This window comes from Scophthalmus maximus, chromosome 11, assembly GCF_022379125.1.
Source record: "Scophthalmus maximus strain ysfricsl-2021 chromosome 11, ASM2237912v1, whole genome shotgun sequence".
In the NCBI taxonomy this organism is placed as follows: Eukaryota; Metazoa; Chordata; class Actinopteri; order Pleuronectiformes; family Scophthalmidae; genus Scophthalmus; species Scophthalmus maximus.
The window spans coordinates 38,206-63,509 of NC_061525.1; the positions used below are offsets into that span (position 1 = coordinate 38,206).

General features: G+C 39.9%; 1 protein-coding gene across 1 annotated transcript; it reads right to left on the reverse strand.

Moving 5' to 3' along the window:
* Positions 1–857: 857 nt before the first annotated feature.
* On the reverse strand, positions 858–22,331 carry LOC118299592 (aldehyde dehydrogenase, dimeric NADP-preferring). Its single transcript, XM_035623428.2, has 14 exons — positions 22,179–22,331; positions 20,653–20,814; positions 19,864–20,025; positions 11,399–11,527; positions 10,606–10,765; positions 9,241–9,406; positions 8,914–9,145; positions 7,886–7,971; positions 4,987–5,195; positions 4,163–4,280; positions 3,925–4,066; positions 2,694–2,860; positions 2,502–2,601; positions 858–1,493 (listed from the first exon to the last, which is right to left on the reverse strand). The coding sequence occupies exons 4-14, from the start codon at positions 11,454–11,456 to the stop codon at positions 1,180–1,182; spliced, it is 1,752 nt and encodes a 583-aa protein (XP_035479321.2). The 5' UTR covers positions 11,457–11,527; positions 19,864–20,025; positions 20,653–20,814; positions 22,179–22,331; the 3' UTR covers positions 858–1,179.
* Positions 22,332–25,304: the final 2,973 nt, after the last annotated feature.

Here is a 25,304-nt window from a genome sequence, read left to right on the forward strand (position 1 = left end):
TCTCTCCATACTCCTTGTGCCTCCGCTGCAGGGCTATAGAATAGTCGTGGTCCAACGTGATGCGATTTCCTTCAAACTGCAAGTCTTTAGTGCCCCAGCCTTTGTACAGGATCCGTTGCTTTGTTTGGAAGGGAATGAATTTCACCACTATCCATCTGGAGATTTTGGGGTTTGTGGGCTTTGACGCCAGACACACCAAGGTCATCTTCATCAGGAAGTTTCAGAGCCATTTTCATTAATGTTGCTTTGAATTCAAGTATATTCTCTCGGCCCCTTCCTTAACTCCATTGATCCGTAGTTGGATCTCCTTGAACGGCTTTCATTGTCTTCACAATGTGCTTCTAGCTGGTGCTGTTCATGCATCATTTAAGGCTAGGAGCCGATCCGTCCGTGCACCACGTTCCTCCGCATTGCTTACTCTTTGCCTCATGCAATATTTGTTTCACAACCCTGCATTTGCTTGTTCATACCATTCAGAGAATCTTCAATTTTGACAAAATTGAGTCTTCTCATTTCTTTCATCTTGGTCAAAACCACAGCAATTATGTTGCAAGGAGAGAGGAAGAATGGATTCCACTAAATATCATATCATTCTGGATGCAAATGTTCTATACAGCGAAGAAAAGGAAACAGCTTCCACAATAACACAATGATCCAAAGCAGACCTCAAAAGCCATCATGACCCGCTTCAAATAACGCAGCTGAAAAAGAGAAGGATGACTGGCTGATGCTGCATTGGCCAGAAGTATCAGTCTGATCCAAACCCAAACTACCAACAGGCAGCTAGAAACTGACGTATTAGTGTATTCTAAGGAGAAAAGGCATTTTCAGGGGGAAAAATCTGCTAAATAAATTTGTAACATGAACAATCATTTTATTTTCGAATAAAAAAAGCAAAAATACATACATGTTTCATTTTTAAATACTGTAAGTAGAATTTGTCTTCAATTTGTCACTTCATGATCAAATTTGTTTATATTCATATTTCTGAAGGAATTAGAACATTGTCAGATACAAAATAAGACACAAATATAAGTTAGATCTAAGGTTTACCCTCATTTTTATATTCAATATATCTGAATGTAAAACAGGATTCAGATGTGTTCTTAACATGGGACACACATTGCAGGCATTTTCTTGTTTGCCCAGAACTTACAAAGAGGGACAGTTGCAGTGTATTTAGTTATAAAAGCCTCTCCAGTACCAGCAGGTGCAGTTGAGGCCTGCAGCTATGAGCAGGATGACAAGGAGGGTGATGAACAGGCCAAAGCCAATGATAGTGGCAAACACAGCCCAGATGAACGTCCGCTTGGACGTGTCGATCAGAGGTGACCTGAGGGCCATACGCACCCTACGTGCCCGCCGGCGGTCCTGAGGAGGGTAACGAGCCAGGTTGACATTCTCCATGCCCAGGGATCGGACAAGACATGCCCTCTGGTGGCTAAGCTGGTCGAAGGAGTGTTTGCCATGGTAGCGGCCCATACCACTCTGACCTGGAGGCACAGACAAGTCATGTGTTTTCAACAAAGTCCTTTTAAGAGGCCCTACTATAGGGAGGCTTTACTTAAAGCTGGATTTATGCTTAACGCTTCGGTAAGTCTGCACTGCAGTAATGATGTCAAATTGATGTCACTTCCCATGTCGTCGGGAGCGCATAGGCGCTGGTTTGCGAGGTCGTGCACCTCTCATTTTTTGTTACATCGGGAGCATTGGTGATATGAATGAGCTGGAGGCCAAACTCAAAACAGGTCCGCCTGTACAGGCACATATGATCTGTCAATGAGGCAGACATTAACAATGGTATAGGCAGAGAATAATTCATGGTCCTGTTGAGATCTCTCCTTTAACACCATAAGTTTAAAAGTGAAGCAGGAGATAAAGCCCACTGCAGAAATTGTTCATGGCTTTAAATGGCATATTTACATCCGTCTATGGGCCCTATTGTTTAGCCTAAAGATGCTATTCAATAGCTAATGACTGCTAATGTCACCTGTTGTCACCTGAATGCTCTGGAATGTTCTGGGGGATGGTTGTTGCATTGTGCAGGGAGAGGTGATAATGTTCTGGAATGAGTGCTCAGGAGAGATGTGTGTTGTCAAAAAAAACATAAGGGAACATTGCTCCATGCGGCTGGCTTTGAACTCACAACCTTCAGTATACAAAACAACTGCACTAGCAATGACACCAACCAGAAAGACCCTTGGTAAAGTGATTATTACATATTCTAATATGTCGACGAATGAGGTTTACACTGTGTAGCAGAGCATAAGACTAGCAGACCACTGCACAACAAAACATGCCAGATTTAAATTCCCCTTCCAAATACCAGCCGGGCTGACCACTTCTCCAGAATGTCCAGATGGCCAATCCGCCCCTGTTGTTAAGCCAGTGCCATGTACTCCTATAGAAAACTACATGAACTGGAACTGAACTCCAATGGCCATCAAGATGAATTCCATCCAAATCAAAACAGACAATAATTCACTGTGAGTCAGTCTTACCAACACCACCAAACGGGAGAGAGCTGACTGTGTAGTGCATCATCACGTCGTTGACTGTCACTCCTCCACTCGTGGTCTCCTCGATCATCCTCTTTGTAGCCTTTGAGAGATGGGAGGGGAAGAAATGAGAAAACTAAAGAAGTTTAATTAATAAGCGTTTTAAACCTTAGTTTTCCTGCTGTTTCCTCTAACCTTCTTATCAGTACAGAAGATGTACAGGGCCAGAGGTTTCTCCCTCTCATTGATGAAGCGAATGGCATCATCCATGTCACTCACAGTCACTATGGGCAGCAGAGGGCCAAAGATCTCCTCCTGCATCAGTCTGGAGTGGGGGGGCACGTCCTTCAGCACTGTTGGGGCTTTAAGTGCAGCATCAGTGTTCATATAACAGAAATACAGACCAGACATTACTGAATTGTTTTATAATCTGATCAGTGTCTATGGCATTTATTTAGTTTCGTAATTCACATACAAGAGAGCAGACCAACACCGCGAGCGTAAAACATACTTGCAGGGGAGCATTTTACTCTGCCGGCACGCAGAACGGTATCTGTGAGCATAATACCATGCGACAATGCGAACCAAACCATGGTGCGTGATGCCTCATTCAACTGCTGAACTTGCTTGCTTGACTCCACAACTCGACAAGTTGAGTTTGAGACTTTGGAGGCGGGATCAGTGATGGCTGCTCCCCTCGATTTATTGGTCACTTCTCTCCATTCCCCAGCCTATCACCGATCTCCTAACCCCTCTCTTGGGGCAGTGTCAGCAGGGATGTGTCGTGGAAATGTGACAGTTGGAGAAAAGAGAGGTGCTTCGATTCATCCACTTCTCTAATGCCCTAACACGTAAATATCGGATTGTGGTGACCCACAATATAGAGACATTCACCGAAGACTGTGGCTCCTTTAAGTAGGGAGCTTACTTTGGAGGGGGGGGGGGGGGGGGGGGGGGGGGGGGGCGTTTGTCTGGCAAATTCTTTAAGCATAGACGGACACTGTGTTGATGGTGTGGCAAGCAAGTGTAAACTGTTGATAAAAGTGGGAGTACACAGACTCAACTTGATTTCACCTCTCCGTCTCATTTTTTCCTGCACTCCCACAGGATCATAATAATAACACTGTTATTTTACATACTGTATATATATATATATATATTTATATACAGTCCTATATATATTTATTTATTTATATAATCCGCAAAGTAAATAAGAAAAAAGAAAATAAATTTACAATTGCTACATTAAAATATAGACTCAATGCATCAGATAGTTATTTTTTTCTTATTTACTTGGCAGATGCTCCCTCGCGAGTATGTTTTGCACTCTTGCTGTTGATCTGCTCTCTTGTATTATACGTGCATGTCTAGTTTGTGCGTGCCCGTGTTTTTAAACTAAATAAACACCATAAGAGTATTTTTCTACCAATGTAGCACTGTGAAGCATCGCTCTGGCCTCCCACCACAGGAGTGTAACCTTCCATCAGACTCATCACTCTGTTGAAGTGACACTGGTTGATGACTCGGCCGTAGTCGGGTGAGCATTTGGGATCAGCACCATAAAACTCCTGGGATGGATGAAAAGGTCTTGATAAAACACCAGACTGCAGAACTTTATTTGCATTCACATGTCGAACCAGGGTGGTTCAGAGTTGAAATGTTACCAGCAGAGTTTGCCGGATGCGTTCCACAACTTGTCCCTGGATGCAGGGTTCACACAGGATGTAGTCTGGAGCGATGCAGGTCTGACCACAGTTGGCAAACTTTCCCCATGTGATACGACTGTAAATGAACCACAAGCAGAAGCACTATTTAACACTGTTGATCACAATGAACATTAATACTTTCTAAAAAATTAAATGGTGATCTAATACTTGCAGGCCCATTCAGGCCCATTTATGTAAGCTGTAGATTTTTTTGCAAGATAGCTGAAGTACCTCACCAGTGGTCTGTGTGTTCTATCCTAATAAACCACAACTGTGATTTATTTGTATTGTTTATCAAGTGTTTCAAGAGTGTTTAACATTTGATTCTCGGCAGCCATGAATCCCTGTGTTTTAATACAGCAGTGCTTGTGTATGTACCTCCAGACTTAAGACTTGTTTTCACACACAGATAATCAACATATTGCTTTTTAAAACTGTGCTTGATGATACATTCCATGAGACTTGGCTGTCAAAAATCATTGCAGTGACAATTACATTGATAAGACGTAAACGTGGATTTAATGATAAAGAAGAAGACATTGTTTTTTAAATTTCTTACATGAAATTGGGTTTGAAAGAGCTACACCTCAAGATGTCAGCAAAGTCATCAAGTTCTATTTCAGTGCAGGATACAGTACACGGTGATGTGCTCTGTACACAAACCATGAGGCCAAACTGCCTGAACAACTGCCGATGACATGCTGTCATCATAGCCCTGTGCAATGTGTTCTACCCAGTGTAAAACTACTGGTGAGGACGGGCTACTCTGATGAGTGTGTTACCGGCAGGCGATTCTGATGTCACAGTTCTTGTCAACGTAACAGGGACTCTTCCCTCCCAGTTCCAGAGTCACTGGGGTGAGGTGGCGAGCTGCAGCCTCCATCACCTGTTTGCCAACTATGCTGCTTCCTGTGTAGAAGATATGGTCAAACCTCAGCCTCAGCAGCTCCTGGGTCTCTGACACACCACCTGTTACTACTGGAAACAGGTCCTGAAAACAACCAGCATGAACAGGACAGTTTTATAACAGTCAATCAGTAACTGCAACCTTGATAGCCCATTTTTGTGTGTATAGATAGAAAGATAGATAGATGTACGTTATTGATCCCACACTGGGACATTCTGGTGTTACAGCAGCATTAGACATAAGTACAGATATTGGTACTCATTCATACAAGGGAATTCAGCCACATACATCAGCCTGTCTGGCAAAGATGCAAGTGTAGCTATACTATGCCATAATGCTCACACAACAAAGAATGAACATCAGGCCACATTTGTACATTCTGGTGTTACTGAGCAAACATGATTACTGCTTGCAGATGCTGCTTGGGTTCCACGGTCTAGTGTGAAACCCAAGACTATTTTTATGAGACTGCTAAAAGTAAAATTTTAGATTAGGTGAAATATACATTCATTGATACTCAAAAATAAAAAAATATCAATATTCATTTCAAATTTGAATGATTATGAAAAATGCTCCTGAGGTCTCCTGAGTTGGTTAAGAGCCAAGCAAACACATTTGCCACAATAATAATAATAACAATGATAATAATAATAATAATTTAATACAATTTCACAATACTAATTATATATGTTATTACATTGTAACAAACCACTAAATAAACTGTAAGTCTTTCTGTTAAAGAATGTCAAGCACAGCAGATAAGATCAGTCTATGATTGGTTATTTCTTCTCCGAGTTATTAGATCATTGATCATTTGAGAGTTGCTTTTAAAAAAAATTTTCCTATAGCTGTGAGGAAAAATTTAAGTCACTTGATAAATGAGTCTTATTGCTCACACTAGCCAAGTGTTAGTCTCAATCTGTCCCTTTAACATTATTAAGTGTAATTATTAGATGTTTGATAAATACAGGCCATGAAACTGAGAAAATATGAGCCACTTGTGAAAACAGCAAATGGAAGTTGGGGGAAAAGCTAGGAAGTGGATACATATATAAAATAATATATGATAATATAGTAACTATTTCCAAAGTCAATGCTGACTCATCAAACTACTTTAAATATTGCGTGTCTTGGTCAAGGACAATGAAAGACAATAAGAAAAAAAAGAAACATTTGATGCCAAATCAATCATTTGTTATAAATTATGAATAATTTGTCAACAGATCTTCTGGAAAAAATTTCTGGATGAACCTAAGGCCCAAGACCTTCTAAAAAAAGTTTAGACATGAGACATTTCCCAACCCTTTGATAATGACATCAAGAGTCAGCATTGTGGTTACAAGTCCCTGATAACATACAGTAAGTGTTCCGACAATTCAGCTGGGACTCCTTTCATACAGTGACCTCTTCCCAAGTGAAAAATAAGTATATTATTCTATACTTAAATTATACTTTTAACATTGTGTTTTACAAGTGTGTTAAAAGTTTAAACAAGTACATTTCTACTTGTGTTGAAGTATAGTTAAGGTGTATTTTTTAATGTGTCTCCAAAATACTTAATTAGTAAAAGAGTTATAAATACAATAAACGTGTATTCAAAGTACATTTTTGCAAAGCGTATTGATAAGATAATTTAACTTAATTTTTAATTTATTACATCTGTTAAAAGTGCACTTTATTTAAAATATATTTTCAATTATAAGTATGAATGATGAAATGTTTTCAACAGTGTGTTAATGTCATGTTTTTTTAAGTTGAACTTAAATAATAGTTTTCCAAAATCTATTTTTAATTATTGTATTTAATGTACTTTAACAGTATATTTACTGCAAGTTCACTCCAACATACACTTGATCTAAGAGACTAAGAGTCTAATGCCTTAATTTCATCTTAGTTGCACTTAAGTACTGCTTCATCAAAGTAAATTTTTCTTTAGTGTATGTTTGTACTTTTATAGTATGTAAAGTTGCGTTCACACCAGACGCGACGCAAATTTTTCGCGCGAGTAGATTACATACAAAGTCAATGCAAAGACGCGACTAGACGCGAAGGAGGTAGAGTCGCTCGGCCAGCTTCTGACAGTATATGAATGTAGCAGAAAAACGTGAGGTAATTAGCAGCACTGTATGAATGTGTGTGACTGGGTGAATGTGCTATGAGTGGTCAATATGACTAGAAGAGCGTTATGTAACTACTGACTATTTACCATTTATTTTCAGCACATGAAAACATACTAAAATGCTTTCAGACAATATACCTAAGTGTACTATTTCCATATTTCCAGCACATTTTAATTGTATTATAAATGCAGTCAAATTATGTTAAAATGCAGTGACAGTATATTTTAAGTGAATTTATTTTGTTTTCAGAATTTATTGGAAATACACTATAAACTCACTGTCAGTATACCTTTTTTACATTTGCAAAATCATACTTCTGATGCTTTAAGTATATTTTAACACTAGTGTGCTATTTTGGTAAGTGAAAGTACACAAAAATACAGAAAAAATAAGCTTTTAATGTATTTAAGCATGTCTTAAGTGCAACTCCCAGTATATTAAATACAGCTTAAGTTGTTTCATTTTAATACAACTTCAAGTATAGTCATTTTAAACATAAAAAGTAAACTTAAGCATATGAAATATACTTTTACAAAATCTATTTAAGTATATATTTTTTTCACTTGGCATTGGAATCAGAAATATCTGTGCAGTACTGTACCATGTTGGCACAGGACTTTGACGTTACAGCAGCTATATAAGCAGTATTCAGACCTTGTCAAGATAGCGAGGCAGCAGGGCTCGGAGGAGGAGGGAAGAATACTCGCTGAGCTCGGACGGCTTCACCACAGCTGCATTGCCTGCAGAGAGAGAACATAGCATTCTGTGAAAGGGATGAGATCACTGAGTGACGGAGAGCAGACAAGCAGAGGCTGAGAAAGAAGAGCTGGGGTGGGTTGTTGTTACATGCAGTTCACAGCAGGATGTTTCTCTCACTCTTGGTTTGACCAACATGTATGTTTAAAGGGGAAAGTCTTATTAATGGTATATGGGTATTATGAGTATATGTATTCTATAATGTACCAATAAAAGGGGGAAGATGGCTAAAATGTTAATCTGTGGACCTACTGGTCAATGTAAACTAAGTGTACCTTCAGTAGTTTACTATAAGGTCTGGGGGACTGGACTAACTCAAGATCTGTCTGTAGTCAAATCACTCACCAAAAATATGAAGGAGAATTAATGGAACAGCAGCAAAACTTGGAGGATAAGAATCTGGTGTCATTGTTTTCCACCTTAATAAAACTTACACATCTCATTTTTAACAAATATTAAAGGGTAAAGTGGGTGTAGGGTGCATTATTAAATGCTCAAACCAATGTTTATAATGGTTGCACGATCATTAAATAAATGAATCATTCCATTTTTTCAGTTTTCATTACCATTTGGTAACAAGTTTAAAGTCATGAAGACCTGTCCTCTACCCAGTCACTTGTAGCTCTTCTCAGGACACTGCATGAGTTTACACACGGATTGGACGACTTCACCATCATTATTCTCTTAGTTTTGCTGCGTGTCAATTGTTACACCTTCATCATGTTCATTAGTATATTGATAATCTCACATAATTCACATCACATCCCTACTAAACAACTGAACTTCACTTGAGTAGAGGTCTAATCTGAAATAACTAAAAACGGACTGCTTATTTCAGACTGCCATTGCCACTGCCATTGACGGTCTATGTGACTAAAAAAGCTATAGGCAGTTATTGGGGGACTGAAGACAAAATGTTTCCCTACCTGCAGCTATTGCTCCAATCAGGGGCAGCAGAGTGACAGCCCAGGGGTAGTTCCAGGCTCCAATTATGAGGACCACTCCCAGGGGCTCTGGCTGAATATACACCTCATCTGATATAGTGAGGAGGTTCTTCTCCACGTGCCGAGGAGCTGCCCACTCTGCCAGTTTCTCTATTGCCAACTTGATCTCATTCTCAATACCGATCAGCTCCAGGAGTGGTGTGTCATACTGGCTCTGTAGAAAACCCAGCATTCTGTCAACTAGACAAGTAAATGGCCAGCAAGATAGGTCTACATATTATATAGCGCTGTGCCTGCATCCCCACTCACCCTGTTGATGTCCTGTTTGAGAGCAGTGGAAATCTCAGTCTCTTTCTCAGTGATCATTCTCTGCAGGGCTTGAAGCTGCTGCAGCCTGAACTCCAGAGGCCGGGTCCTGCCGCTCAAGAAGGCCTCCTTGGCCCGCTTCACCACCTGCCTCTCCATACATACACTGCTGGACACGCAAATGTCTATTACATTCTGAATTACTATATTTTTATTTCTATTTATTCTAGCACTGATGAGGTGAGGTGGTGTAAGGGACACCACCAGCAATGTCCGAGAGTCACTTTTCCATGAGATATTTAAACACCCTCTCAAAAAGAGGACCACTGTAAATTACAGTCTTATTAAATGTCATGATAGATTTTAAAGAAAGATAACACAAGCAATAATACAGAAAAGTTACAGTGCAAACTAGCTAACAAAGTTTCAGGTCACTATGATAGTGTTTTTGCTGCAAATTATTTCATGGTTTTAAAACTTTAAACTGCCGTTTAATGTGCACAACTGGAATTAAAAGAGATGAAAATACATACATGATAAAGAAGTATATAATAAAGCATTTAAATCCCTGTTTATTTTCAATCAAGACAATGTTATTTTTGAAATGAGGGCTTAAATTAAATCAATCAATCAATCTATAATCAGACATAATTTGTTGAGCACTTTTCTAACATCTATGTTACAGAAAGTGCTTTTCAGAATAAAAGTAATAAAGACAATAAAACCAATACCCCTCCACCCCACCTTAATGCATACACAGACTAAAATAATAATTACAGGGATTGATGAGATCATTAATCTCATTCTGTTGCAATGAGGAAACATCAAAGGAAGTTAAACAAGATACAGATGAAATTGTAAGGATATAATAATTAAATACTAAAAGGAAGGAGAAGAAAATTAAGATGAAATCATAAAATGCTAAAAGATAGATATTTTTTAAGTAGGCTACGCAAAACCAAACATTATGCAAAATAAAAAAACAATCCAGAGAAAAAAAGATACAAAAATAGAATAGAAGGACCATTAACATCTGTTCTGAAGGATTCAGGTAGTACTGTCTAGTGCCTTGTACTCAAAGTTGTCCTTAATAAAATAATAAACTTGGTAGATGATTGTAGTTTTTACAGTAAGTACTGTCAGCCATATACAATCATTTGCAGCCAGTTTCTGAAATATTTAACACACTGTCAGTGCTCAAAGTGGAATCATTTGTGTATTATTGGAAAATAATTTAAATAATTTACTATTTGTTTGCCAGTGTCTTTCAGATATTACATGACTATAAGTGAGTCAGCTGCAGAGTCCATGAGACAAACAACATAGTCACAGACTTGACTTAATGTCAGTTTAAAGAGTTGTACTCACCTGAGTCCAGAGCAGCTCTGGTCTCTTCTCTGTATAAACACTGTGTCAGTCTCCGTGATCTGATGTGACACAGGCTCAGATGTCTGACATGCTCCAGCCTCCCTCACTCTGTGTGCACTGTTCACCAGCCACACAGTCACTGTAACCAGGAGACCTCCCCCTACCGCACACACACACAAACACACACACTCATTCACAGTGTATCATATTTCATTCAGTCACACACATTTACATTAGCTGCTGTAGCTCACTTGCTTATGTTTGTGTTCCTTTTCTTTTTACAGCCTTTAGTTGAGCTAATGTTTTTTACTTGTCATCATGGAGGTCAATGTATCAGATCATAAATGACATTAATCTTGTAATCTTATGAATAATATGACACTCATGATAGTCATCACTAATTCAATTCAATTTAGTAAAAGATAAAAAATAAACAAATAAAAAAGTCAACAGGAACACAGTGAATTATAAAACAATTTTTTGTTCATGTTTAATTGCAGAAACAACAATGCAATTTAAAATCAGAACTCAAAGTGAAATCACAGCTGTAACAGAACTGGCACTATTAAAGCACACATGATATTCACTGTGATAACTGTCCACAATAAAGGGAGTTTTTGTGTAGTGAAATTAATTTCATTAGCAGTGATAATAATAATAATGATGTCGAAGTAAAATCTCCATTTACTGGGTTAAATGAAAAATTATTACAGATTTCAATAGGAGATTATGGTTCAACAGAAACAAGATGCAAGAAACATGTTTTAAAGACAGTAAAAGTTAAATATGTTACATGAACTAGACCAATAAACCACTGGAGTGCATTTTTTCACTACAGGGCAGGAGTCCATGTGAACGTCCCAGGATCAGGGTTCAACACAGGCCACCATACTTGTGTTCGTCAGCCTCTTCGCAGGAATCTCTGCAGGAAACACAAAACTGTTCAAAATACAGAAATGATTTCAATTGTTCACAGGAGCACGATCAAGTGTGGATGTCAACAAAAATAGTGGGGGTGACCAAACAAAAGAGGCCATTTAGCAGAAAAGAGTGAAGCATGCTGGGTAATTAAAGGGAGGGTAGATGAGGGGGTGTTCAGTGTTTCATTTCCTGGACAACAACACACATTGTCTGCTGCACAAAGCCATTGCTGTGTGAGGGCACAGGCCTGTGGGACTGGGGTATTTGGAGCAGAGCGCTCATATCTGGTCATCTTGGGAAAATGTGTTTTTCATTATTTCAAAAGTCTGTAAACAGTCATTGAACAAATGTTCCACTGTTAAAATCCATGCATTTGAATTCAAAAGCTTTTCTTTTCTTTTTTTATTATTATATGACGGGGTTTTTTATGTAAAAACATAAACGTTCCCTGGTATTAAAGGTAGACATATTCCACCAGACATCCTGTTGTCATGCCAGCACTGAATAATTCTGAATAAACACCAAAGACCTTGGATCAGACAATGGAAAACCACAGTGTGTCAATCATTAATAAAGAAGTTGCACTTGTCCTTTCAGAGAAGTCATGAGTGACATCTACAGCTTGTTGAGCAACATGGCTCATATCGTCTAAGGCGGGAGCTGGACAGGTATTTTATTTAAAAAAAATTCTTATGGTGTCAGGGGCCGAACACATTTTACAGATACTGTTTGTCTTATGTGCTGAGTCCCAGAAAATATTAGGGTTTGAACATGAAACACTCCTCTGATAAAAACATGTCACACAGCATGAGTTTATTACACCATAAGGATATTTTGTTAAATAAAACAATTTTACTAACTTCAAGACCTAATTAAATGAAATGAAGTATGTGAATAAGAACAAGAGAAAAAGCTGCAGCCTAAAGAGATCACTGTATTTATTATGGTCACTGTCTACAAATTCCTTTTTCACTGAACTTTTGTCAACTCACCCATTTGAGGAAATACATTTATGAACAAATTATCATTGAGACCAGTGAAGGGCAGAAAACATATCTTAGCTTTCAGGTGATATGCTGTACTGTACTGGGTTTACACACATGTACATTTTAGTCAGCAGTCAGCACACAGGCTGAACACACCTGGAGCTGGGATTTGGTAGTTGTGCGCCTGTCAGGTGTCAGGGTCAGTGTAGCTATGCAGAGCTCAGCTGACGCCTCTAAGACAGGATCTATATCTTGAATTGTCAAATGTCATTAAGCATTTTAATAAAGCACCACTTTCATTTTCTACCACTTCAGAGAAGTCTGAAACTCATTTTGTTCAGTGCAAAGCTATCTGTTAGTGTACTTATGTCAGAGATGCAGACTCACATGATGCTTTCAGCTGCATACTGGGACAGAAAATATGTTGCATACGCCTGACTATATGATGCTGAAGTCTAATAAAGGATGACTGACAAACTAAAGATAAATGTGTCCTTGTGGGGAAAATTGTTAGCTGGAAGAGAACAATCTATTCTCTGAGCACTTGTCTTTCCTCTAGTTTTAACTGAACCGTGTGCTTCACATGTCATTCTCAATCATTTGGACAAAGTTTTCCCAGATTAAATCAGAGGCAGTAACATTGCTGAAATATGTACAACCATACGGATGGTCACAATCGCTTAATATGTGAGTATGTATTTTGCATAATCTCTGGTACAACATGGCCAAGCCTGATCCTGACTCAGAGTCAAATGGGTGTGGAGGTGGATCTATAATATGATTGTTCCAGTGGCTCCCCTATATGCATCCAGTGGCGGCAAACCGCCGCTAAATTATTATGATTTTTTAATTTATGAGAGGAGTTTGGGCTGAGTTTTATCTAGGGGCGGGAACAGAAACCCGGTATTAAATGGGCCACGGCGCTAAATTATGAAAGACGTAGTATAAAAAAGCTCCAACGTTATTGGTGCTGTTAACGGCATGGAAGAAATGAATGCATTCGTCTATGATGAATTATCCCTGAGATGAGGTCTGCGTCCCTGTGACGATGCAGAGTAAAAGTCTATTTGTAATTAACCAAAATCAATGGAGAAAATGCTCGTTGACACAACTGTAACGAATATTTTGCAAGTAAAGGCGGTAACAGCGATCTGTTGAAACATTTAGGGAAAGTGAAAGTACAGTGGGAGGATGACTGAGGAGAGAGTGAATGAGTGACACCTCGCTGTGACCAGGTTCATATTGAAAGACCTACATCCCTTTACAACAGTAGAATCCAGGGGCTTTAGGAAACAGTCTGTACATAGTGAGTTACTTTTTTCCTCTGACAGGCTTTTTATGTTAGTTCCATCACTCAGCACACATCATGTACTTTATATTAGTTATTTGTTCAAAATAGTGCTGTTCATTGTTCAACAATGTACTGTGTACAGTTTGAGAAACAAAACATTGTACATTCCATTCTATTCACATTTTGTTCATTTTTTTATACTACAAAAGGAAAAAAGAACCTTTAACAGTACTGTTAAAGTACCGGATCAATAAGCAGTATCGATAACCGTACCGGCTAACAATTTTTTTGCCCGAACGCGCGCTTCACCTCAGCTGCTACAACTCAATCCAAGGGGAAACTCTGTGTTCCACTACCATAGTATGATCCTACTAACAAGGAACGTGTGTGCTCCGAGTAGGCTGATCACTGATTTGTGGAATGAGAGGTATTTCTTGTATGCCAAGCATGTTGTCCAAAAACAAAAAATACAACAAATATATATTATATCTGAATAAGGTTTAAAAGATAAGGCAGCAGAAAACGTAATCAGCATTTAACACTTTTTATGTTCTCACTAAACCTTGTAATCTATGTTAAAACTATATAAAGACATGGCAACTGAATTGCACATTCTCAATGTTTCCCACAGAGTTAGATCAATCTGTTGCAGTGATCTGAAGAAGATGAGAGGGGATAGGGTCAAGGGAGCATGTGGTGGGGCGGTGGGAAGTGACCAAGGATAGAACCTCACTAGGAGGGAGTGGTGGAAAATTTTAGATTCAAAGAAAGATCTTTTAGCAGCATATAAGGAAGCAGAGAAAGAGGAAAGAAGACATTTATAGGCAAGAAGATCCTCAAGGCATTTGGAATGACGCAACTTAATGTGCAGTGTCGGTTGCAGTCTGTCTTGATCTAATAAATATGTGTAAAGAAGTAATGTCTTGGTGTGACCTTTGCCTCACTGTTTGTGAAAGTGAGGGTGTTGGTCCCGCAGCAAGACGGTGAACATCTATCCCTCTCGACTTATTCACTTACGCACTTTAATTTAATTTTTTTGGGATATTTTATATTAAGATTTTATTTAAACACCGGACTTGATGGTTTTTTTCATTTAAAATGGGCAAAAGTTATCTCAAAATCTGCGAAACGATCCGAATCGTGAGTAATGTGATCCGTTGCACCCCTAAGTTGTACAATTAAGCAACACAACAAAATCAAAGATATGGTATCATATCTTTTATATAGAGAAACAATTGGTTCATTATCAAACTGGTGGGACAAATTACAGCAGGCTGCCACAGTCTATTTAATTGATGAGAAACACTGGTTCTATTTAGAAAAGTAAATGGAGTCTGTTCATCGTTCATCGCACCCTCACCATTATTCCTATTGATTGTCAGCAGAACTCTGACAGACTGTTATTGGCTGAGGAAAGAAAGTGGACTTTGGATTGGTTGTATTTAAGCTCCTTTACCTGCACCAGAAATGCTGCAAAGCCCGTAAATATGGCAAGCAGGGCCATGTGGCGCAGCCTGCAGACCTGCTTAAGCAGATAGAATCAAGCCCAGCCCAGCTTCTTGGAAGTGTGCGGGGGTAACGCATGCTGTTCACTTCCTCCATCTTCAGCTGCTTGATGAGACAGCTGCACAGGTTGCCGACACAAAGATGTGTCGGCAATGGTAACAGCCCATACCACTGTTACCTGCGGAAGCAGAGGGAGGACAAGCCCGTCAGCTTTGTTCCTGCACATGAACAGTAGCTGCATGTGGATTTCACATTCACACACTCACAAATTCCTCCGAAGGGCAGAGAACTGTCAGTGAAGTGGACCAGATAGTTGTTAGCTAGCAGAGCTCCACTAGAAGTCTCAGCAATCACCCTTTTGATCAGCTGTTCGTCAGACAGGTCAGCCAAGGCAATGTGGGAAGAGGTGGGACACCAAAACCAGGGACACAAACATTGTCTTGGATATCAACTTTAAAAAGGGGAAACAAACATGCCTATTGGTGGAAGTTTGTGCACCAACAGGCTGGTTGTCTATGTCATGGGAGAAGACATAGACAACCAGTTAATGAACTGGATGGCCACTGGATGGCCCTCGTCTACACTGCTCACTGTGATGATGGGCAGGAGTCACGACCTGTCACGACTGGGTACAGGTTATAAATAAAGAATATCCAGTAATTAAAGCTCCTTGTACAGTCACACTAAATGTAGATGACATTATAAAGAGTAAATGCATCATATGGAACAAAGTGGGAGGCTCACTTTGTCTAGATACTGAGGAAGAAGCTCCTCCATGACCATAGCTGAGTGTGAGCTGACTTCAGATGGCTTTTTACAGGTGCGTTACCTGAGATATGAAGGAGAAGTCATCATCATCATTCATCGTCTACCGCTTTATCCATTTAAGGGTCGCGGGGGGCGCTGGAGCCAATCCCAGCTAACATTGGGCGAGAGGCGGGCTACACCCTGGACAGGTCGCCAGCCTATCACAGGGCCACATACAGAGACGGACAACCATTCACTCTCACATTCACACCTACGGTCAATTTAGTGTCTTCAATGAACCTAACCCCATTCTGCATGTCTTTGGACTGTGGGAGGAAGCCGGAGAACCCGGAGGAAACCCACGCATACACGGGGAGAACATGCAAACTCCACACAGAAAGGCCCTGGTTGAACCGGGATACGAACCCAGAGCCTTCTTGCTGTGAGCCGAAGGTGCTAACCACTACACCACCATGCAGCCCGAAGGAGAAGTCATAGATCAGAAAATGCATTGTTATGACAGTGACTGTTTCCATTTCTTAAAAACATAAACACATCACAATGGCAGGTTAACGACAATCCTTACTCCCTTTACACACAACAAGATACAAAAAGTGATACAAGTAATTCCTCTCAATCATATCTTGTGTGTGTGGAAGTTTATCGATCTACACCACTGTGCAGCTCTGGGAAAAGGGTGGATGAATTATGTAATTAGGTTACAATGATTTTCTCCAGTGTCACACACGATATTTAGTACAAGACATGAAAAAAAGGGAAGTTCTGTGAAAACGCTTTCAGACTCCATCATATTATTATCAGGACTAAAATAGTCGCTTATTCTCATCGATACTGCTAATCGATCTGGTACTTTAACAGTACTCTTATCAGTTCTTGCTTCCTTTGTCGTAGAAAAAATTAAACCTAATGAGGAAAAATGAATGGACAAATGTTTTGTTTCTAGCACTGTACTCAGTAAATTGTTGAACATTGAACAACATTATTTTGAAAAATAATGAATGTAAAGAACATGATGTTGTGTGTGATGGGACTAACATAAATCCTGTCAAAGAAAAAAAGTAACACAACTCAATGTGTACAGACTGTCACCTAAAGCTCTTAGACTCTACTGTTGTTAACAGTAGAGTCATCTTGAACAGAACAAAGGTACATAAAGATGTTCTAACTGTCATCCTATAAATCATTTAGTCACATTACAACTGGCAAATTGTCAATTACAGCTGGGTAGCAGTTTCAAGCAAATTTAGCTAATTAATGAATGCATGAACCTGCTAACTAACATTATGTCAGAGTTAAATGAACACAATGAAGGATGTTGCCCAAGAGCATCTATCTGCAGATACTTTCATGATCCTTTGAGCAATAAAATAAAGCAATGAATAGTTTGAGAAAGAACAGCGTATGTGTGAGATGAGAGGCCTGTACTACAAGGAGGATTTGTGGTAATCAAGGTAACTTCTGGTTTAACTCTGGTTTTCAGTCGTTTAAAGTTGGTTCACTTCTTACCAGGATTAGTACCATGGTAACTTATGCCGAACAGTTACCCTGCTCTGAAGCAGGTTAATTTAACGATAACAGATTTTCAAAAATGGCTCAACTACTGACCAATCATCGATAACCAATGATCAGTTATCGTTCTACAGGATCCTGACAGGGAAAAAAGAGTTTAGAGAAATAAAAAAGAGCCACAGATATTATATTTTATAGATGAGTGGAATCAATGGTTTTACGTGTGTCCACTCGTGTGTCCACACTTAAAACAAACAGAGGGAGAATTTATCACTAATCACAACTAGTATAGCTTCATTTGAATTCAACAAAGATTCTTGGATTGTGACATAATTCCTGACTGTGCTGATGCTTTGACACTTCTTCTAGCAATTTATCTATCAATTTATCAGTTCTGATGTCTTTTATTAAAAAAATGATCCCCACACTGCTTAATATTTCCAATGATTAAGGATGATAATTTCGGTCAGACTGAGCTCATCTCATCACACATAAAGTACTTCTCTCTGCCTTGGCAGCAGAAACTGTCAGACAAACTAAACTTCTAAACCTGGATCACACTCATATTAGTTCGTTCATCATCACACAAGAAAAAAAAAAGATCACTCAGTCATTAACTGTGCTTATTTGCAGTATTGTATTACAGGGCTGACTTTAAATATAAAAACTTGGATAGAGTGTTTCTATTCTAGTCATGTGACCACGTTGTTGACGTCGTATGTGTTGAGTTACAGGTCAGGCCCCTGGATACAGTCTGTGGAAAGAACCGAGCAGTATCCGTACCGTTGATAACGGTAATGCGTCTACACCACCGCAGACCTTTTATATCGTTTAACTGCATATCCAAGGAAACAGGTGAAATCGTTACCTTAAATACAAGACACACGCACTATTGAATCGTGGACGTGAAACTCCGGCTTGCTTTAACTTGGTAGCTAACAGTCATAACTGACTGCAGTCTATTTTTCCACCAGCCAACCCGCCATCAAAAAAAGCCACTCATAGCCACAAATAATGCTCAGAACAGCACCAAACTTCATCAACAGTACAAACAGGGTACCAGCACATAATACGGGGTATTAAAACACCTGCTAGCTTTGCCTGGTTTCTATTGAAAAGAGACAAAAACAACTCACACTCCTCCTGTGATTCAGTCAGGATGGATGGATATCGATAGATAGATAGATAGAGATATATCTATCTATCTATCTGTATCTATATATGTATATTGTCTCATAATAGGTCTTATTCCCTTCCTGGGTAGGTAGCTCTTTTAGGTGTATTAAAGGGGCCATATTATGCTCCAGGCACCTTTTCAGCCTGCCTCCATGTATATTTGGTTATCTGGGGTGTCTGCCAGCCCATGGAGAATGAAAAGAAAACAATGAGTCGTTGATCCGTGGTTTGGGTTGATCGTGCAGACGGTCTGCAAACGAGCCATTCACAGCCCGTGCGTGAAGTGGCGTAAGTTGACTCCTGCTACTGGGGAGACCACGCCCCCAACCTGAGCAGCACCTCCCCCCTTGAAGTGCGGAAAAACAGATCGCCTCTACGCCATAATTTTCTCGCGGCTGCCGGCGTTCGTTCGCGGCTGCCGGCGTTCGTTCGCGGCTCCCAGTGGTCGGTCGCGGCTCCCGGCGGTCGGTCGCGGCTGCCAGCGTTCGGTCGCGGCTCCCGGCGGTCGGTCGTGGCCGCAAGCCGGGAGCCGCGACCGACCGCCGGGAGCTGCGAACGAACGCCGGCAGCCGCGAACGAACGAAAGAACTAGAACGAAAAGAACTAGACACAGAAAGAACTTCATTAAAAAATACAAGACATAAAATACGAAGAAACTGTTAGTACAGTGATTATTTTATTGTAATTTATAAAATAGTTTAGTATATGGCATTTGTCTCTCTTAAAAAACATGTAACAGCTCAGACAGTGTAAAATTACAAATTATAAAATCGAAGATGACATTATGCCAGGTGTTGGACAGTGGCATAAAAACAGTTTCAGTGAGAACCACACGGAGGGGCCCCATATGGCTGAGACTAGAAACATACAAGTGTGTTACAGTATGTTACCTGGTCCCATTAAGGAGAGACTAGAGAAAAGTGTTTTTGTGACATAAAATGACCCCATAAGGACATGACTGAAAACATGTGTAATCCACTCAATAAGTAATCCTGACTGCATTAAAGCAATGTGAACATTGTCCCATTTTGGTAGTAGAACAACATCACATACAAGTCACCAAGGATATTGGTGATGACTGTGTCTACAATGTCATTTTACCTGTGCGTTCGTCTCATCTGGCTTTGATGCCTTGCAGCACATCTGATGTACAGGGCTGGTCTCTTTCTCTACTGCTGCTGCAGGAGTCTGAGGGTAGCAAATCTGATGTACAGGGCTGGTCTCTTTCTCTACTGCTGCTGCAGAAGTCTGAGGGTCTTTCACCTGAAATTTAGATACCAGACAAGAAGACCCTTAGAACTGACAGAAAACATAACTGTATGTGGAGACATTTACAGGCTAATAAGGTAACCGAATGGTAAAACAGTTTCTGAAACAGTAGAGACCTTCAAACTGAGAGCACAGCATGGTCTTTCTGAGGTATTAGCAACTTCTCATAACCCATTACAAGGGTTTGCAGTGGTTCACATTCTAAATATTGCTTTAAAACATGTAACAGCTCAGACAGTGTACAATTACAAATGATAAAATTGAAGTTGACATTATGCCAGGTGTTGGACAGTGGCATAAAAACAGTTTCACTGAGAACCACACGGAGGGGCCCCATATGGGTGATACTAGAAACATACGAGTGTGTTACAGTATGTTACCTGGTCCCATTAAGGAGAGACTAGAGAAAAGTGTGTTTGTGACATAAAATGACCCCATAAGGACATGACTGAAAACATGTGTGTGTGTGTTTGACATTAACTGGCCATTATCACATCACTCAATAAGTAATCCTGACTGCATTAAAGCAATGTGAACATTTTCCCATTTAGGTAGTAGAACAACATCACATACAAGTCACCAAGGATATTGGTGATGACTGTGTCTACAATGTCATTTTACCTGTGCGTTCGTCTCATCTGGCTTTGATGCCTTGTAGCCCATCTGATGTACAGGGCTGGTCTCTTTCTCTACTGCTGCTGCAGGAGTCTGAGGGTAGCACATCCGATGTACAGGGCTGGTCTCTTTCTCTACTGCTGCTGCAGGAGTCTGAGGGTCTTTCACCTGGATTTCAATTAAACAAGAACTGATGTTACATCATATCACACAGATCAAAGATCACATGCATTTCCATAGATACACTCAGAATATAGACTGGAAACATGATTAATATTGGACAAAATTTGCTTTTACAAGATGGCACATTTTTAATTTTGTCAAAAAAAATCTCTAGCTTAATCTAACCAACTCACCTTCCTGCGCCAAGGCCATTTTGCATCACCATAGTTGTACTCAATTTCAGATCCTATTTCTATTTTCTTCAGGGCAAAAATGCACAAGTGTGGCTTGTTGTTAACTATAATTTCATTTATCAAAAAAATCTCAACAGAACTTTTCCTATAGACCAAGTCTGGACCTTGTTCTTTTAATAAATAATGATGTTATCGATCTAAATTAAGCGAAGATATTTCATTTCATTTTCTTCATCATCGCGCATCTACGCCAAACTAAAAAAATAAAAGAGATCACTTCATTAGTTAAATGGAGTTATTGATTTTTAAATCTCTTTAGCACTTTTGGATTTCATTTTCAATTTTAGGGACTTGATATACAGTTGAATTTCATTATAGTAGCATGTAAAAATGGGTGGGGTTTTTATAAATTTAGATGTACTGTATTAACACAATGGACTTAAAGTCACAAAAAAACATAAAAAGAGTAGGAAAAAGTTAGATTTTTTACTGTGAAAACCACAAATATGTTTAACGAACCAATTACATTACTTATAATGCAAAAAAAAATTGTTGTTTGCTAAAATGGTGCATACGTTTTTGAAATTTACAAAGTTATATGTAACTATTTACATTTTAAATGCAGGCAATGCCTCCGGCTCAATGAAGTGCTGCACTTCCTGCTCCACATTCAGCAGTCTCCTCATTGTTTAAACGACTACACTACACCACACTACATCACACGCTAACCTCAGAGGCCTGGACCTCTGAAGTTGTCAATAGAGAAGATCGCTAGCTGCTAATGCTAGACGCTAGCTGCTAATGCTAGACGCTAGCGATCTTTGCTAACGCTAATAGCGACTGCTCAGTAACGTTAGACAGCTTGAAAGCTGGAGTCTGTTCTCTTCAGATGAACGTTCTTATATTGGTTGAAATAGCCTTTACATAATGGGAGCAATCAATACACAAGTGCTCTGCAAAAAAAGAAAAAAACAACCGACCACTATATATCGCTACTATATCAACAACGTTAGCAGCTAACAAGTAGCACACGGTAGCAGCTAACAGTTATTGTAATGAAGTAATTAACGTCACTAAGAGATAAACGATATAAATTGAACAAAATCATGCTTACCTGATAAAGTAATTAACGTCACTAAGAGATAAACGATATAAATTGAACAAAATCATGCTGACCTGATGCTGATATGTCACTTTGTTGCGGTAAATGTGGTAAAATATCCCGTTTGAAATGTTTGTTCTTCTTCTGTCTCTTTTCTTTGACCTCTGAACTTCTTCTTCTTCCGATTGGCCAAAGGTACCCACTTCCGGAAGTGGGTTTACCTCTGAACTTCTTCTTCTTCCGATTGGCCAAAGGTACCCACTTCCGGAAGTGTGTAAACCCACTTCCGGAAAGTGTGTGTCGGTGCAATACCACCTTACCAGCTCCAGGGGCGCTAGTTTACACACACATCTCCACTCTTTGGGGTGGTGATAAAATATCAAGTGATAAAAAAGCAAGAGGGACACCAGGTGGGGCTTTAGAGCTTATTTTAACTGAAATCAGTGTGGGGCCCACCATTTAGGGCCCCACACCGGTTTTGGGCCCCCCGCCGTTGGTGTGCTCCCTGCGATCCCTGGGATCACATGAAGTAAGAAATGTGAGTGCACACACACACACAAAAAGTGTGTCCCTGGCCGCGGGAGCGCGCATACATTCAGCGAAGGTGGAGCTTTACTCCTGCGCTTCGATTTCACTTAAAGGTAGGGTAGGCGTTTTTTCATGAGAAGTACTTTCTGTCATATTACTTGAAACCCTCGTAACAAACCGATACCGATGAATACATTGAATGATCCGACAACGAAAACAATCCCTCATCTGTGGCCGCGGCAGGACTGTAAAAAACACGACCTATCGGAAAGTTCTGACTGGAGAGAGTGATTGGATGAACCGGCTTTCCCCTGCCTGCACGCACTCCGCTCGTTCACCACACAGTCGGGCGCGTGACCAGTCTCCTGCAGGGCGTCGGCAAACAACCGGAACTGCCGGTAGCCGCTGCCGCCACTGCCGGCCGGTAGCAGACGAGTTGCTGCACTGAACTAAAGAAGAAAAGAGTTGCAGAACGGCAGAGAAAGTCTATACAACAGCTTCCGGTCGCAACAGACAGAGCAGTGGAGACGGCTACGGTCACAAAGAGGTTGGAGACTACAGGAGGAGTGAAAAGAGTAAACATTGCGTGGCTCTTCACCGCTGGCGTCAACTCCGGGAGGAGAAGAGGGTGAAAGGTAATTTTCTGCTTCATTTGGGTTAAAGTGGTTTATGTTCTTGAACTGTGTAACGAACAGAACTGTTGGGAAGCTACGTTAGCTTGTGTGTATCTACAGCTAAAGCTCCCTGTGTGTTCACCGGTTGTCGTCACTGTCGTTATGAGCAAATATCGTTTGATTGTTTATCTATATCAGTCCTATATCCGTTCTGAACAGGACGTAGCGTTTCGTGTGTGTGGGGGGGTTTAGAGGCTTGAAGTAGCAGTTGATGTGCATGTTGCAGTCTGTGTGCAATAATAAATGCCACAACGCCGGGCATGTGGGGTCATGAAGTTGCACACAGCACGTCCACGTCTGAGGGCAGTTCTGGCAGACACAAGTAGGTTGACCTGCAACGGGACGGCCTGGTGGAGCAGATACATGATAAATGATTCGATGTATGATTAGATACATTAAACAGAGTCCGTAGTGAACTCAGTCTGAGCTAACAACACTCATCGTGGAAGCTCTGACGTGCTAAACAACATGTGATGAGTCCTGTACAACATCCACCTTCATTGTGTCACAGTCAGTAACAGAAAAAAGGGCTTAAAGTTTAAAGCTTAAAAGTTTAAAAATATAAACTCAAAACAAATGTTGTCTGTGTAGAACTGCTAACCGTGTTCATGTTTTAGCTTAGCCTGTTGCTAACTAGCCAGCATCAGAACTCTATTTTCAATGAAATTTCCCAACACTAACATGTTAGCTTGACAAATGTGCCCACCAACAATAGCCATGCTCATTGTTTACATTTATATTAAGATAATGTCCAGTGTTTTCTTCTTGTGAATGAGCAACGAGCAGTCAGTTAGCATGTAGCAGTCAGTTAGCATGTTATGCTACGCTCATGTCTTCCTCCTCCGAAGCAGTCAGACTCCGACTGAGGCAGCGGTGCGCGTTCATGTGTTGAGGGGGGGCTTGGGACGGAGGTCTGAAGGAAGCGAGTCGGATTTTGCGGCGACTTTCGAAATCACCTACTCATCCTTTAAGTAAATGAAAATAGCAAAAAATGGATTGTTTAACTCATCGTTCTGGTGTTGTACTTTTATCAACGAGGTTTTGCAAAGTAACACGTGGCTCATCTATCAAAATAAACGCTTTTATTCTCCTGTACGTGACCTTCGTATTATTTTTGCACTGAATTGTCTACTGAGAAACCAGGGAAATCATACCTCTTCCCTCCTATAATTTGAAAATGTTATTATGTAGTTGTAGTATGTTACTGTTTGGAAGCTAGATCCAAACACGCTGTAATTTCAACACTTTGTAAGGGATTTGTTCATTCTAATACCAGTACTATACGGTAAAATCCAGATCACCGTAATGATTTCCTTGCAAAAGTTATGGGGGGAAACACATTATTTCAGGCAGCATTTTCAACATGTCAGAATGTGGTTGCCCCCTCTATTATTGTTTGTTTTTTGTGTATACTTCAGATCATATTTAATAACCTAAGTGAGTATGAACTAGTTTCCTCTTTCCCATCAAACGTTTTGGGGGGAAACATTATATCAGGCAGCATTTAAAACCTGTCAGAATGTGTTTTTTACTACTGTAAGGGCACACATTATTTTGGTGTGTACATTTTATTACAGCAATGTTTTATGTATATTTTTGGGAAAGAAACTTGGGAAGCTATGTGCTGGGGACTGAGAGAGCACCTGAAAGCCTTGGAGAAGTTCTTGAGAGATTGTTTATGGATCCTTTATGAATAGAAGTTTTGGAAGCTCTTCCAAAGATTGAGGCTGTTCATCATTTTTTTAAATCTCAGTCAAGCTGTTTTTCTGTCTAATGAATATTGCATTTTACGTTTTAAATTAGTATGTTTATTGTAGCACAATAAAACTGCAGATTACTTTTATAAAATATTGAACAATTAGTAATTAACATTTATTACCATCATCACATTCAAAGTTAAGAATTCATGAACTTTTTCAGGAGATATTTTCATGCAAACTGGTCACTTGGGAAATCTTCACATATGGGACACAGAAAAATAAAACACGGCAAGACCTC

Bases quoted from the DNA above. Each gene is read 5' to 3' on its own strand.
- LOC118299592 (XM_035623428.2), bottom strand. From the start codon at position 11,456: ATGGACTCCTGCCCTGTAGTGAAAAAATGCACTCCAGTGGTTTATTGG. The intron at 5,196-7,885 runs GTCTGAATACTG...GGTTGTTTTCAG, and splicing joins TGCCTCGCTATCTTGACAAG to GACCTGTTTCCAGTAGTAAC. The intron at 4,281-4,986 runs GTAACACACTCA...GTTCATTTACAG, and splicing joins GACATCAGAATCGCCTGCCG to TCGTATCACATGGGGAAAGT.